This window comes from Chrysemys picta, chromosome 8, assembly GCF_011386835.1.
Source record: "Chrysemys picta bellii isolate R12L10 chromosome 8, ASM1138683v2, whole genome shotgun sequence".
NCBI lineage: Eukaryota > Metazoa > Chordata > Testudines > Emydidae > Chrysemys > Chrysemys picta.
The window spans coordinates 73,472,826-73,489,137 of NC_088798.1; the positions used below are offsets into that span (position 1 = coordinate 73,472,826).

The 16,312-nt window shown below is 50.9% G+C and overlaps 1 protein-coding gene across 2 annotated transcripts; it reads left to right on the plus strand.

Moving 5' to 3' along the window:
* The first annotated feature begins 2,983 nt into the window (after nucleotides 1-2,983).
* Nucleotides 2,984-15,060, plus strand: DND1 (DND microRNA-mediated repression inhibitor 1). 2 transcript variants are annotated; one of them, XM_024107086.3, is made up of 5 exons: nucleotides 2,984-3,102; nucleotides 5,582-5,699; nucleotides 11,649-12,110; nucleotides 12,696-13,115; nucleotides 13,867-15,060. In XM_024107086.3, the coding sequence occupies exons 1-5, from the start codon at nucleotides 3,079-3,081 to the stop codon at nucleotides 13,881-13,883; spliced, it is 1,041 nt and encodes a 346-aa protein (XP_023962854.1). In that variant the 5' UTR covers nucleotides 2,984-3,078; the 3' UTR covers nucleotides 13,884-15,060. The 2 variants fall into 2 exon arrangements, with proteins under 2 accessions (XP_023962854.1, XP_065410903.1); XM_065554831.1 differs by having other exon boundaries at nucleotides 3,056-3,389.
* The last annotated feature ends 1,252 nt before the right edge of the window (nucleotides 15,061-16,312 follow it).

Consider the following 16,312-nt stretch of genomic DNA (forward strand, 5'->3'; position numbering starts at 1 on the left):
GACTAAGAGGACTTTGGTTTCACCCCACTGGCTAACCACAAGTCACACAAGCAATTCCCTTTGACACTCGTTTCCCAGTATCACCACCAGTGCCACTCATTATGGGGACAAATGGTTATGAAAACCAATACCCCAGTAAAAGAAAAAAGGTTCTCCTGATCCCCAAGGATCAAGCCACAGACCCAGGTCAATATACAAATCAGATCTTACCCACAAATCACGCTGTTGCCAATCCTTTAGATCTAAAATCTAAAGGTTTATTCATAAAAGGAAAAAGATATACATGGGAGCTAGAATTGGTTAAATGGAATCAATTACATACAGTAATAGCAAAGTTCTTGGTTCAGGCTTGTAGCAGTGATAAAATAAACTGCAGGCTCAAATCAAGTCTCTGGAGCACATCCACAGCTGGGATGGGTCATTCAGTCCTTTGTGTAGAGCTTCCTTGTAGCAAAGTCCCTCCAGAGGTAAAAGGCAGGATTGAAGACCAGATGGAGAGGAGGCATCAGCCTTTTATAGTCTTTTCCTCTTTGTTCTTATTGTGGAAAATTACAGCCAAATGGAGTTTGGAGTCACATGGGCAAGTTCCTGCATACTTTGCTGAGTTACAAGGCATATCTGCCTTCTCTCAATGGGTCAGTTGTATAGCTGATGATCCTTAATGGGCCATCAAGCAGGAGCCGGAGCAGGGACATGCTACTGCTTCTGGGAGCTGCTTGAAGTAGGTGCTGCTTGGAGCCTGCAACCCTGAGCCTCTCCCCACGCTCTGACCCTGCCCTCCAAACTCCTCAATCCCAGCCCGGAGCACCGTCCTGCACCCCAAGCCTCTCATCCCCAGCCCTACCCAAGCCTGCACCCCCAGCTGGAGCCTGCACCCCCATCCCCACACCTCACCCCAGCCCAGAGCCCCCTCCCACATCCAGAACTTATTTCTGGCCCCACCCTGGAGCCCGCACCCCCAACCAGAGCCCTCACCCCCTCCCACCCCAATCCCAATTTTGTGAGCATTCATAGCCTGCCATACAATTTCTATTTCCAGATGTGGCCCTCGGGCCAAAAAATTAGACCACCGCTGCTATAGCCTGTCTAAACCTTAGACATTTCCGCCCTGTGCATCCCTTCAGGCTTGTAGAATGTGAAATTGTTTATTTCTGAGACCATTCACCTAATCTCTGTCCAAATCCTCTCTCTCAAAATTATTCTGTAAAACAGCTACAATGTTGAGTCTTAACCACTCCCCTTCTTCTGTTTCAAATCCTAATGCTAATTACATGTTTTTGTCCAAGGCTGGAATTTTCAAATTTGTCCAAATCCCATCAAAATTTAGTGGAAGTTGGATACCTAATGATCTGGGCTTTTTGGAAATACCCCAGACTGATTAGAAAGTTGCATGCATTGAAATGTAACCTAAATCACTTTAAAACAAATGGTAGGTTTCAGAGTAACAGCCGTGTTAGTCTGTATCCGCAAAAAGAAGAACAGGAGTACTTGTGGCACCTTAGAGACTAACAAGTACTCCTGTTCTTTTTTTTAAAACAAATGTTGCATCTTCAGCAGACTGTCATGATTGTATACTTAAAAGTAAAACTCAAAAGCCCAGATTTTGCTTAAATTAATGAGAAAGCAGCTCCTATTTTTCTTTAAAGGTAAGAGTGGTTACACTTAGCACATTTTTTAAATGTAGGAACTGGCAACTGCTTTCCAACTACCAAGAAAGAAAATTGTGGAGTTGCTACTTTCTCGTGCATTTAAATGGGTGCTGAATTATTAAAGTTATACTGTCAGGAAAACCTGAATTCTTATTAGAGTATCAGTATATGGGAGCTTTCACTGAGATAACTGGTAGTGTTACAGAGAAGGTGGGCTAAGGAATAAGGTTCCTAAGCAAATAGAACAGGATCCAACCCTGACATTTTTCTTTGTCACAAAACTTGCACTGACTTAAAAGAGCACCTCTGATTTAATACTTAACTTCAAGGTGCTACAACTGATCACTGCAGTTTTCCTTTAAAACTTCTGAACAAACCAAAGCTGTACTGTGTTGGATTGGGTAGGGCTGGAAGAGGCTATATTAATTCTGGGAGAAAATAAATGAAGAAACTGTCTTCTCCATGAGCCACTTTCCCTGAAAAATCAGAAGTGGGTGGGTTTGACTGGCTCTGGTGCCTGCTTTCTTTTCTGGAGAAGCTGGTTGTGAGTAGGTAGTTGTAAGTTTCTGCAAAAAAAAATTGTTGACTCCTACAGCAACTGCATCTGAAAGGACTGGGCTAGAGAGGGGGGGGGGGGGCATGACACTTTGCTAGCAGTGTTCACACAGGGCAGTGCACAAACCGCCCCAGAACATGTTGCCTTTCTCTGACCCTGCTAGCAAATGCAAGGACATTTCATTATCGTTAAGATAGCGCTGGTTCTTGAGCAGTCTCCATTCCTATTCAGTTCCCTTATGTTATTCTGCATCGTGCCAGCATCAAATCCTCAAGGTTCGGCAGTAGCTGGGCCTGTGGCTGCCAGGGCATTGGGCTAGTAGTTGGGGGTTTCTGCAGCCATTACTTCTCGTGGTCTTTCTCATTAGCGTGAGTGTCGGCACAATAAGGGAGCTAATGGGGAGGGAGGGTGGTTCTGTACATAACTATCCTTCAGTGCTCTGGAACAGGAAGAAGTGACAGGTGCTATCCGCCTCGCTGCTGCATGTGGGGGGGATCAGCTGGGGCTCCCGTCCCACCCCTTCCGTGGGGAAACTGCCCGCGTGGCCCCTGCCCCCTTTCCTTGCCGGCAGCCCTGGCGCGGAAGCTGCGGGGAGCAGCGCCCCTCTCCGCAGGCCCCCAAGGGCTGTAACTTTGTAGCGATGCCCAGAGACGGCAACTTCGCCTCAGCCGCTTCGCCCTGGCTGCCGGAGCGAGGCGCGCCGTCGGGGCCGAGACCGAGCCCAGCCCCACCCTGCAGCCCGGGGGCGGGGTGAGCCCAGCCAGCGCCCAATGAGCGAGCCCCGATCGCGGCCACTGGAAGCTTCCAGGCCTGGGGAGGGTATAAAGGGGCGGCGGGGGCAGCCGCTGCTGCGGGGGGTTTGGCTGGTGTAGCATGGAGGGCGCGCTGGAGGCGCAGGTGAGCGCCCCGGGCCTCCACTGCAGGGGCCCGTCTGGTTGCATGGCGGCGCGAGTGAAGGGGCCTGGACTCTGGTGCCGAGCACGTTGTCCTGGGATCCCTGGGTAGCTCTGGCCGCCTCTTGCTTCCCACCCGAGGGCAGGAGGAACCTCCAGCGTTCTCGGGCAGCGCAGCCTCTTTGGCTGTTGTGGCGCCTTCCGCCGGCACAGGGCTCCTGGAGCGGGGCTCAGCACTTCCCCGGCCCCAGGGGGCCCGTCCCGTCGGCAGGCAGCGGAGCGAGCTTCGCTGTGAGCGTCTCCTCCGGTAGAGGGCAGGGCGGGGCTGCCGGGACCCTCCTGGCGCGGGGGGCGCAGGCTTGGAGGGATGTGCGGGGTTGTTGCCATCGCTGCTTTGGGGTAGTCGCTCGAGTGCTCCCGTGTGGTGCCCCTCTTGGCTCCGCAAACTGGCCCTGAGGATGGCGGGTGCCAGGTTCAGGGGCCCGGCGGAGCCTTGCAGCCAGTTTTGCTGCGGGTCTGGCCAAGGGGCCGAACTCCCTCCCTGGAGACTCCCCTAAACAGGCGCTTTGCGGAGAGGAGTCTGCCCCGGGGTCCGGGAGCGTTAATGAACTTGGATCCCCTCTGGGACCTCTTCTTTCTCTCCTCCCACCCGTGGGTCCCAAGAGGCTGGGGTGGCGCCCTTGTCAGCATGGAGGAGCCCGGAGGCTGTGTGCGCCCCGATGTGGGAGTCCAGCGAGGCTGTGTTCGGTGATGCCCGTCCCCTGCGGAGGAGCAGGGGAGTAGGTGGAACTCCAGGAAGAGGTGGGGTGGGGCCTTGGGGGAAGGGTGGGGTTCTGGAAATCGGCGCCTGTGCTACTGATCCCTCAAAGGCTTGGAGCCTCCAAACAATCAGAGATACATTAATGTAACTCTCCCCAGGATTTAGCTACAAATTTTGGTTTTCATTATGTGTAAATGTCAGTCTGTTAAGGCTGCCTCGGCACGATCTGTTGTACGTTGATAGTTCTGGCACACCCACTGCCTGTTCTGGCTGACACCAATTTCCCCACCTGCTCAGCTACCACTCCGTTCAGCTGGCTGTTGCAGCCAGACCATGTTTCTCCTCAAGAGATGCAAGTTGCTTAGCTTTGGTGGCAGGGTGCTGCATTCCCAGATTAATGGGGAAAAACCATCTTCATAAGACACTCTTTTAGAGCCCCATAATGACAACCCAAACTGGGGAGGAAGCCCATCTTTAAAAGGGGAGGGGGAAGGTGACTTAAAATCTTAACATGTATTATGGCCATCTCCTACCTTTTCATGGCTGTGTTAAGCCCGTGAGGTGCCCTGGCAAGTTGGATTCTGTATGCAGGGAGCATTGTTGCTGGTTTAGAAAACTAGGGAGTTTAGGGCCAATCTCTTTCCTGCTGTCTAATCTCTACTTTCTGGAAGGATTTTTCCTGCTTTAGAAAAACAGTACAACTAAATATGTACTAGCTGTAGAAACTAAAGTTGAGGCTTGAGAGCAGTCTCTAAAATGCTTGCTTACATTGGAAAGCTGCCCTGTATTAATGTAAAGGGTGACTGCTAACCCAATCTAGTTAGACTAGTGCAGACCCCTGTGTGGCTGCACTTATTTTAATGCAATTTAAACTGACTTCTAATCACCTTAAGCTAAATCAAAACATGCTTGTTTTGAAACCAGAATAAGAGCCTATACACAGGGGTTTGCACCAGTTTAATTAAAGTGGGTTTAAAAAAAAAAACTTGAGTGACATTGATGAAATGGTCCCATGTAGGAAAGGTTTTAAGAACTCCTTGTTTTATGGTATCTCCATACCCAGGAAAGATGCTGATGTCTCTTTGGGTGGGGTATGGGAGCTGCCACTTTACCAATATTTCTCCAGTCTGTTCCCTCCAGCTGAGTTGCAATTTAAGTCTTATAAAATGCAGCTTCTAATTGGAGCGAGTGAGTCTCACAGCAATATGGTATTCTCTCAGGACATACATCTGGAATAGGATGCCAATCTTAGCATCAGTCTGAGTTGGTGGCTGACTGCTTGCTACACCTTTTTATGTATTACTCTTTAGCTTTTCTTGAATACTGAGGTGTTTCTCTTGAAAACCTTCTGCAACCTGGGAGCTTCATAGGTCCTTATCACCATGGAGTGGGTGGGAGTGAGCTGATGAGGCTCCCTGCAACATGGGATCTACCATGGCTCCATTTAATCAGACTAGGTAGGTGAACCTTGACTGAGTAGAGCCACTGGAGGTCTCTGTGATGTAATGAGTCTTGTCACATGTTCTCTGACCCTAGAGAATAAGAAAGCAGTCTAAAGTTTTACATACCACTTGGTAGTTGTTTTTGGAGGAGGGTTGTAAATGGGTGTCCGTCTACTGGTGGGATGGGTCACTGCTAACTCCCTTCCTTTGAAGGCCTCAGATGTGAGGTCAGAAATAACCACTGGGACCTTGGACAAAGTGTCTATCTGGTTCCTTGACAGATGTGGAGTGATGCTGTCAATCAGAACAATAAAACAGCCCTGTTGGCCTGGGTGAAGGAGACTGGCATCCAACTGGTGCAGGTCAATGGTCAGAGGAAGTATGGAGGCCCTCCCTCAGGTATGTAGACAGCTTTTTCAGTTGCTTTAGGCATAGAAATATAGTCACTCTACTGGTTCCAAACTGCTGAGTCCATTCACTGCTCCGTAGCGGGTAGCAATGAATGGAAAACCTAGATAAGTTTCCTGATGAGGAAGTGTGGTGATTTGGGGGCATCTGTACAATGTAAGAATTTTCATTGATATTGTGAAGCTGTTGCTATGAAAACTAGTATCACACGTGTGTGTGTGTATTCCACTTCTGCTGGCAAGAAATTGTCATGTCTCTGCCAGACCAGGGACAATGTTGGGCTATTCGAACTCAGTAACGACTTACCCAGAGTGAAGCACATTGGGACACATCCACAGTACAAACTCTTGCCAGTGCAAGTTACATAGGTAAAAAGCTGGTGAAGTTAGCATATCACTTGTGCACTTGTATGCTTGGCTCCTTGCATTGGTGTTCTGCACGCTCACTAGGTGTGCCTATAACGATATGCAGTGGGTAGGTATCCTGGTGTGCAACTCATTGTGTTCTGGCAGTGCATGGAGGAGCAGAAACAAGTTGCACAGGGATGAGTGGAACTGCAGGGTCAAGTTCCTATCATGTAACTTTCTGCATCTCATAACCTCTCTACCCCATAATTTTTGCTCCTGTTTTGAAAGTCCTATGAACCCAGGCAGGGCTTGTCATTGTTGGCCATCTCTGATAGAAGCATGGAGTCTGCGCAGCTCTGCACTATTATCATGAGCGTTGCAAGCACAAGATACACCATATTTTTGGAATTTGTAGAGCCACAAGAAGAGTGAGGGGTGTATTGGGGTGCTATGATGGAGCTCTCCATGGACTGCAAAAGGGGGCAAGCCTGTGTTTGAACATGTAGGTCCACAAGAGTCTATAGGGATTTTTGCTGCTGGAGGAGCTCCATTATATCCTGATAAATCTGTCATCGTTTCCTGCTGGGACTCCTGGATCTTTCTCCTGTCCACTCTATCCTTCTCCATACAGTCTGCGGTATTCAACCTCCAGGTCCTTCGTTCACAATCTGATACAGCTCTTGCTTGCAGGATCTTGATCAGCATGTCATCTCAAGTCCTCCTCTTTCACCACCTTATCTGGCTCAGGTGTTCTGCATGTATGAAGGGGGAACCCCTCAAGCCCATAACAGCTACAGACAGAGGTGACGTTGGTATACGGAGTCACATGCCCCATTTCTGCAAGCACTGAGCAGGGCCACTCCTAGACATTGTGGTGCCCTATGCCACCCCTCCACAGGGGTTGGCCCCAGGCCTCCGGGGGAGGGACTGTGCCCAAGGTCTTTGGGGGCAGGGGGGAAACCGCCCCCTAGCACGAACCAGCAGAGTGGGTTGGGGCTGGATCGTTCCACTTCCCGCTGCCCAGTGATTGCAGGACGGGCCTGACCCCGCGCTCACAACGCGGCGGGAAGTGGAGTGACCTGGCCTCAGCCTGCTCCCCAGGCTCCCAGACTTGGGGAGCAGGGAGGAACTACCCCCCCAGAACTCACCAGTGGCATGGCTGGGAGTGGGCTGGGGCTGGGTTGCTCCACTTCCTGTTGCCAGTGAGTGCAGGGCACACCCAACCCCTGCTGCAGTCCCCCAGCATGTAGCTCAGGGGAAGGGGTGGGGGATTTGGGGAAGGGGTGGAGTGGGAGTGGGGGCAGCTTTCCTGGCCAGGGGATCGGGCTGGCCACTGGAGCAGCATGGAGCTGCGTAGGGCAACGTGGTGCCCCAAATGTAGCTTGCGTGTGAGTAAGGATGGCTCTGGCGCCGAGCTACGCTTGCTCTTCTTGTCCTGCCAGTGGGTCAAGAGGGGTCTGTCCTGCTGCTGTGCCTCTCCTTGGCATGTTTCTGGCTCACTCAGTCCCTCTCCCTGGCAGCTGGGCCCAGGCAGGGAGCAGAGGGGGCAGGATGGAGCCACTTTGCACGCTGGGTGAAGGTGGCTGCCTCTGTGCAGCGTGGCTGCTGCTTGGAAAAGCCCAGCTGTGGAGGCAGCAGCGGCCCAGGCCTGGCTGCTGGAGACAGGGGGCAAGCGAGTAAGAGGTGCCCCCCTGCAAGCTTATTTCCAGCTCAGCCCCTGTCCCTGGCAGCTGGGCCAAGGTGGAAGTGGAGGAGGTGGGCTGCTACTGCTTCCCCAGCCAGGCGCTTGCTCAGGCAGCCATTGCTCTGCAGCTACCCTGAGCAGCCACCCTCAGCCAGTGGGAGAAGCGGCTCGGTCTCAGCCCCTCTGCTCCCAGCCTGGGTCCAGCTGCTGGGGACAGAGGCTGAGCAGGAAATATGCCTGGGGAGAGGAGGGGGTGGAGAGGTGGGCAGTGGGAGAAGGACAGTGCCCCCCACCTGCAGGTAACTCTTGTGGGGAGTGTGGTGGCCCTGGACTGAGCTCAGAATTGGGGGCGGGGGGTGCAGGGGTTTGCTGGGGAAGATATTGGGCACTTCCTTTGCTCACCCAGAGTTTGGGGCATTGCCTGCAACCCTCCCTCTGCTGAGGTGTCCACAAGGGTACAGGAGCTCTCGGAAAACACTGTGGTGCTGTGAATTTCCCAAGGCAATGGGCCCAGCCCTCCAGGAGCTGGTGGGATTGGCTGTCCTGGCCCAGGGACATGGGGCTGCAAGGTTCCTCCCAGAGGTGACACATGGGATGGTTATGTCAATCCCCAACACACACACACACCCCGTATGAGCAGGTACAAGTCCTGTCTGGCTACAGATAAAACCAGATTGACAGTTTGCCTTCCTGGCTTGTGACATGCCTGACTCAGTTCCTTCGCTTTCACATGGCACTGCTGCTGATCCCTGTCATTCTCATTGTCCTGTGCTACCTGCTCATAGGTGTCCATGTTTCTACAGCTGGATTGGAGCTATGCCTGCACAGCCTCTTCTCCCCACAGGCACAGGAGTTCTGATATCTCCTGTCCACTCCAGGCTGGAGCCTGGCTGGAGCGTATGACCAGCTGGGCAGCTGCACACAGCAATCTGCTAGGTGTGCTTGCCAAGATGGACAGTCAGGAAAAGGCATTTAAAAATTTTGTGAGACTTCAAAGGTGGGGGTGGCTTCTGGTCTCTGAGTCATGGGCAGTGGAGATGACAGTTGAATGTGTCAGGCACTGTGGGACAGCTGCTGGAGGACTATTAGGGTCTACATAGGTAATGCAGGGTCTACACTCACACTGTGACCCTCTGTATGTCAACCATGGCTCAGTGCTGCTCGGGGAGCTGATACTACTATGTTGGTGTAATGGAGACCTTGCATTGGTGGGAGACCAGTTTACACATGCACGCACAACTAGGTTGATGCAAGGCAGCTTATATTGACTGAACTTTGCAATGTAGACCAGGCCTGGGTGTACTCCAGCTATGAGAAGATACGCCCACCTCTCTCTGAAGGGATGGGGGAATGGCAGGAGTTGAAAGTTGTCAAACACAGAACAAAGAGGAGGTGTTGGTGGGATGTACAAACTAGGAAAGGTCAGGCACAAATGTACAGGGGATATGTTGGGCAGGAGGGAGGGTGTGGATCAGCCAAGGACCGAGAAGGCAAGCTGGGCTGGAAGTCTCCATGCAGGAGAAGCAGTCCAGTGTGTAGAAGTCTGATGAGGCCAGGGACCCGGCTTAGCTACCTGAACAGAGTTGGTCTGCCAAGGGCAGGGTGAGCTAGTGAGGGGTGTTGCAGTCAGGTTGTTTTCTAAATGATCTGTAATCTGAGGCATGGTATCCGCTACTGTTAGGTCAGCAAAGAGTCCTGTGGCACCTTATAGACTAACAGATGTATTGGAGCATGAGCTTTCATGGGTGAATACCCACTTCATCGGATGCATGTAGTTAGGTCGACGTTAGGCAGCTTACATCAACCTAATTATGTCAGTGTCTACACTGCAGCCTTGTCCCACCGATGTGAGTGCCCCACTACACCAATATAATTCCTCCACTGCCATGAGAGGTGTAGGGTTTATGTTGGTGTAGTTAGGGCGACAGTGTCTGTGTAGACACTGTGTTCCGTACATAAGCTGTTGGCTCTTGTCAATTGACAAGAAAGCTGGGCAGCTAGAGCCCAACTGCCTCTTACTCCCCGGAGAGATGGGCAGCTGGACCCTACTCCCGGCCAAGAATGTTGGCTGTCTGGCTGTCTTGTCAATTTTATGGCTCTGGAGCCAGGAGCAGGCAGGGAACAGGGAGGTGAGAAACCCCGGGTGGTTTTCCCCTGCTCCTGGCAAGGAATGGGGAGGCATTTGGGGCAGGGGGGACCTCAGGCTCCTTCAGGGAGCTGCCAGCAAAATGGAGAGACTAGGGTCTCAGCTCCCCACACTGCCCCTTTTAGGTCAGTGGAAGCGCTTCTGGTGAGGATGTGCACCACCAACCCAAGGAGAGTAGTATAGATATGCACCACCACAGTAATTACTATGGTGGTTGTAAGTCACCCTAAGCCAACCTCTATTAGGTCATGTCTACACTATAAACTGGAGTAATTTTCTCCATTAAAGATCAAGGATGTGTTAGACTTCTGTGCAAAGTCTGTATGTGTTAAGCATTCACACCTACCACCTGAGCCCTCAGAGGTACCGGAAAGACTCCTGCTTAGGGCCCTACCAAATTCACAAGCGTGAAATATGCACCACAGACCATGAAATCTGGTCTCCCCTGTAAAATCTGTCCATTGTAGGGGGGCGGGGGGGTGTCACAGTATTGCCACCCTTACTTCTGTGCTGCCTTCAGAGCTGGGCGGCCAGAGAGCAGTGGCTTCTGGGCAGGCACCCAGCTCGGAAGGAAGCGCCACAGCCAGCAGTAGCGCAGAAGTGAGGTTGCTGTGGTATGAGGGGGGTTGTCGCTTTTTGTGGGGGCAGGGCTGGTATTACAGGTGGGTTATATGGGCAACCGCCCAGGGTGATGTGGTTGGGGGGCACTGTGGTCACCCTGCTCCACACACAGCCAACCCAATGCCCCCTTAATCTCTGAACCCTGGCCCAGAGCTGGGGGGCCTCAGCTGGAGGCTTCTGTGAGGGGAGCAGGGTGGATTGCTTTAAATCGAGGCCTTTGAAGATCACTGATCTTCAAGTCACCAAGTGAGAGCCTCTGTTTAAATACTGATTTTAATTAACTTTTCCATTTGTGCTTCAGTTCTTTTCTAAAGAAAGGTGCTGTCTTATTGGTTGGTGTACCCATTAAAACATGTTGCTTTATGACTAAGTAGAGCCTTGACACTAGATTAGTGCATCTTTTTGCTACATGTATTTAAGCAACTTTAGAGCTTTATATTTTCAGAGTCTTAATTGTATGTTTTTTAGTATGTTAGAATGGTAACTGATATATGGCTTACTTACTAGATAATTAACTTTTTGCTCATGATTTGTGAAGCTCCATGAGGATGGTAACTGGAATTTAATTAAACACAACAGCATATACTTTTTTAAATAAAACACATTTAATACAGTACATGACCTATTGTGCCATATTTCTAAAGCAAAATTAGAATCAGGGGAAAACCATCTTTCCTCCTATAGAAAAGCAGCCTTTAATGCCAAGTTTTTGATAGCAGCTCATGGGTTTAACTTATTTTATTTAAATGTTTTAAGCAATTATTTACTCAGATTTCATTATAAACAGGTTTACTTATAAAAAGTAAAATTTATAATAATTTAAAAAACAAAGTAAAAAAAATTTTGTTAACATTTTTATCACCCCTGGATGAGAGGGTTCCCCCTGTCCTCTCCCACTGAGCAGGACAGCCTTGCTTTTTACCCTTTTGGATCTGTTCTATCCTGTCCTGTGTGCAGAGCTGGTGTCCAAGGCACATTGCCTACCCAGGATCCTTCTGCAGATAAGGGATAAGCTGAGGCCTGGTTCACTTTGTGCCCTGGGGGCACAGCCTCTTGTCGAACTGAGTTTCAGGGAAGTGCGGTTGTTGGAGACTGGGTGTCTCTCACAATCTTACTGCTTGGCTTTTGTTGTGTATCTGCAGGCTGGATTGGGGAGCCCCCTCCATCCGGCTCAGAGGTATTCATTGGAAAACTCCCTCAGGACATCTATGAAAACAAACTAATTCCTCTCTTCCAAAGCGTGGGCAAGCTGTACGAGTTCCGCCTCATGATGACCTTCAGTGGGCTCAACCGTGGCTTTGCCTATGCCAAGTACAGCAATCGGCGCAGTGCGCAAATAGCTATTGCTGCTCTGAACAACTTTGAGGTGCAGAAGGGCTGCCCCATCATGGTTTGCAGGAGCACTGAGAAGTGTGAGCTGTGTGTGGATGGCCTGTCATCCTCGATGGAGCAGGGCCAGCTGCGGACACTGTTGCAGGAGGTGACCACGGGGGTCCTGAACATCTCCCTGTATCCCAGCCCCTCCCGGAAGGGGGGACAGCTCGCAGTGCTGAAATACAACTCCCACCGAGCCGCAGCCATGGCCAAGAAAACTCTAGTGGAAGGTACTCAACCTCTGTGGGGAGGAGTGGGCCAGGGCAAGAGGAGTCAGAATGGCAGGGGCGTTGCAGATCCCACAAGTGGCAGTGGCTTCTCTGGGCACTAGTCTGGGAGTAGTGGGTGCATGTATCTTTTGGTCTACTGACGTCTCTTGTTCTGACAGGCTGGTATCGCCTTAAAATGGAAACATTGGTTGCCGTCTTGTCCCTTTCGATGTTGCTTTTGTTGACGGTTGATTGCCCCAGCTATCCTGGGGTATAAATCACCAGGGCAGAAAGGAGAACTTGAAAATGACAGCAGAGCTGTTGCTTTTCCCTCAGGCTAGATGAGTTTGGGGGTGGGGTTTTCTCTAGGTTAGGCCTATAATCTGGTAACCTGTAGCCATTGTCAGTGTAAACCCAACCCAGAACTGCAGAGAATTATCAGTAGGGTCTCACTGTCTTGTATCCAATACCTTTGTGTGTGGAGGAATCTGTGTGCACTTTTACTCCCTTTTGCTTTCTTGCCTGTATCTTGCATTTACCATCCCCATTCTCAGCACCAGGAACACCAATGCTCTGAAACTGAGACAGGCTTCCTCTTGTGCATAGGTAACTTGGGTCTGTATGAAGAGGAAATTGAAGTGGATTGGCTGAAAGTAGACATGAAGCAGAAACTCCGTGCCAACACAGAGAGAACCTTTCCAGAAAGCTTGCAGCCTGGTGGCTGCAAGAGTGGCAGTCCGAGCCAGACACCTCATGGTGCCGTGACATGCCCTTTGCCGCAGGCATTCTGCGTGTTAGACTACCTGAACGCACTGTGCAAGAAGCAGCGGCTGGGAATCCCTGTGTTTCTGACTAAATGTGTACAAGCGAACCCTGACGGCTGGCTGCGGTTCTGGTATCAGGTGGTGATTCCAGGTTACCCATCCCCCTTCAGTGGGTTTATGTGGATCAAACCTGATAAGTCTGGCTTGAGTGGACATGACAAGGCCAAGAATGCCATAGCGCTGCAGCTGCTCAAAACTTTGGGTGAGTCCTTGCATGGCTCTGTAGACTTCTTAGGCTTTGTTCCCCTCAGCCTCAACAGCTAGGGCATTAAAAACCCAGTGTCTCAGTTATGGGGATGCTGTTGGACCAAATTCAGCCTGGTATCTTGACCCTTTTATGTAGGTTTAGGAAAGAACCATAGAAACATTTGCACATTCTTTCCAGTGGAATGCCAGGGGTTGATAGATGGTCCTCTTCTGCATGCCCAACCCAGCCATTGCAGCTTTGTCTTTATGCGTGAGACACTTCTGGTAGAGTTAAAGACCAGGCATGAACGGCCCAGAGTCTGGCTGAGGGGGAAATTCCGAACGAAAGTGAAATAAGCCAGCTAGGAGGAAGATGAAATTAAACCTTGAAATAATTTTAATCTTGGGAACATCTCCTTGCTTGAGGGATTTCCTGCCCTCCAGGTTAGGGGATGCTAGTATCTCCTGTTGCCTTTGGGATTGCAAGGGTGGGGAAGGGAGCAGGAATCAAAGGAATGTGAAACACCTCCTGCTGGAGGGTAGGTGAATTGCTACCCAATGGAGTGACTGGGTTATGGGCTTCCTGTGCTAGCACTCCAGTGGCTGGAGTGTATTGATGAGAGCTGAAGTTGAAGGAGGAGCTGTGAGCTACAGGAAAGGCTGGGTAAATGGTCTATTTGGGAAGGGGAGGAGTGGGCTGTCTCTCTGACTGTTCAGCTCTCTGTTGTGTTGCATATGGCTCTAATTCTCTTTTCCTTCCCCAACAGGGTGCCCGGTGGTGTAGGCTGGATGTTTCCACAGCCATGTGCTGCCCCTCTGGGGCTTGGTGCATTGGCTTTACGTTCCTGCGGGGAGGAGGGGTGGGGCTGATGTGCTGACGTATTGTAAGCTGGTTTTACAGGACGTGGGCACTGAGCAGAGGCTGCTTCTGGTCCCTGTTTGTCTGTTTTTGTGTCTTCTCTCAGATGTTAGTTTGACACAGATTTGTTTTAGGTTTTTTTAAATGTTTTTGTTCTCTGCTCTGCCCAGGTGGGTTAACCCAGTGAGATGGGGGGAGGTGGATGTCATGGGGATTCCCACATACCATTGTAAAAGGACAGGCTAAACTGGCCAGGCAATGAAGGACCCCATCTGCATAGGTCTTGGGGTCATAGAGGATGCATGCTGGGCAACTGGGTGAGTCTGACCAGGCTCAAAGATTTTTCTTTTGTTCTGTTTGGGTTTTATTTGTATTGAAATACACCTGCCAGCGTGGAAGAGAGGGGGATGTACAGTGCTCTTTGGAGAGGGTCTGGGGAACTCCCTGTTATTAGACTGGGCAATTAATGACTGTCCCTGGCATGTACAGCACAGTGCTATATTGATAGCAAGCCCTGCAGGTGCACTGAGCAAACCTCTGCTTCCCCCACCCCCATCTGGGGGAAGGCCTGCTCTGTTTAAATTCCTGGGCCTAAATCTTGTTCTCTTGCCTTTTTGTTTGACTTATTCTGTTAAAGGTTGTTTACTTTGTTTTAAAAGCTTGGTTGAGTTTCTTATTGTGGCCTTGGCCAGTGAGGTCAGACAGCTGTCCTGTGAAGCAAGGAAGAGCATGGGACTAGTGCTGGGTGGGAAATACCCCCTGAAGTGCTGCCTGTTCCACTGGCCTAGGTGCTGTTTGGAAGAATCCAATGTTCTTCATTGGAAGCATCCCTCCTGGGCTGAGTTGTGAGTGGAGGCCTTTCCTGAATCCTGCTAGTGCTTAAGTAGGGGAGGGTCATGGCTGCCATGCTGATGGGAGCTGTTTTTAATGAGGAAATGGTGACCACCTCTCTGAGGCACCAAGGTATTTGAGCAAGGGACTGTAAGGAAATGGCATTTGGGGTTCTCTGGTCCCCAGTGGCATTGATAGTCCATGCCGCTGTGTATGAATGGTCATTCAGACTGACTGAAGGGAGGTTCTATTAAAGTAGCCTGAAAGGCAACTGCTGTGTCCTGTCTTCTCTGGAGTATGGTGCCAACAGCCTTTTGGGCCCCCCATATGTGGAATGAATCCTACCCCTGTCACCAGTGTTGGCTTGGGCTCAGGGAGAGGGGTCCTTCTCCACTGCTGGAATGCTGAGTCACCATCCTGCTGGAGCAGAAGGGCTGGTGGGCTTCCATGTCAGCAGCTACACTCTTCCTTCCCCAAAGCCAGGCCAGTGAGGTCCTGTTCTAGAGTATCCTCTGGTCTAGCCTCTGGCTGCCTAGTCCCTGCCCCGAGCAGCATGAGCTCTGCTCTTCCCACTGCTTTATCTCCAGCACTGGCCTGTCCGCTCACATGGCGTTTGGGCCTTGAAAAGCTCAACCTCATCTCTCCATTAGCTAATGCCTGGGGCTGGCAGGGTTAGGGAGGAGCTGCTGGGGTGTAGGGAGAGTTGCTGGCAGGGGGCAGCCACTGCTGAAGGTAAAGTGGAAGCTTAAATGCTTCAGGGAGCAGTGGCAGGTGCTCAGCTTCACGCCCGGTACTGAGTGTCTCCAGGGTCTGTCTGCTGGTGAGCTGCCCTGGCCTTAAAGAACTTGGGGAGGGGTGGCAGAGGCTCTGCTCCTGAGCTGGAGCTTGCAGGATTTTTTAGAGGGTTTTGGGGGTGACTGCAAAGGCTTAGCTAGGAGTGAAGCACCTGCCTCATGGTGGCAGCTCACATCCTCTTGAGAAACCAACTGCCCCTTCCTTGGGAGTTCTGTCAGTTCAGGACAGCTGCACCCGTTTCCTCTCCTATGCTCCACTGTGGGCACCTACTTAAGTTCTCTGGCTTCCTGCTGTCATCTCATGGTGGTGGCAGAGACCAGTTTGTTCTCTCCCTCCTGGGGGAGGGGGGTTCCATGCTGCAGTTCCCTGCCTGTACTGTGACATTCCCAACAAGCCAAACTACATAAACTGGCCACTGTCTGTGCTTTGCTTCCTCTCCACTGCCTATGCCCAGAGTAACTGCCTGCAGTTACACCAAGCTGTTTTTAAACAAGTACATTTATTCTTAATGTGAAACTTTTTGAAAACACTAAAAAAAACCTCCATGCGAGGTACAGTGCTTCCTGGAGCTCATGCCCACTCCACCCTAGGCCCCTGTTAGCTGTTACAAATTCAGCATCCACAAATATCCCTTTCCCTTTGTTACTAGTTCATAGCTGTCTGATTCAGAACTAGAGCCCAGACTGGGTTGATTGGCCTTTTTATTGATGCAGCTCAGGCCCTTGATC

Bases quoted from the DNA above. Each gene is read 5' to 3' on its own strand.
- DND1 (XM_024107086.3), top strand. From the start codon at position 3,079: ATGGAGGGCGCGCTGGAGGCGCAG. The intron at 3,103-5,581 runs GTGAGCGCCCCG...GTTCCTTGACAG, and splicing joins AGGGCGCGCTGGAGGCGCAG to ATGTGGAGTGATGCTGTCAA. The intron at 5,700-11,648 runs GTATGTAGACAG...GTGTATCTGCAG, and splicing joins GTATGGAGGCCCTCCCTCAG to GCTGGATTGGGGAGCCCCCT.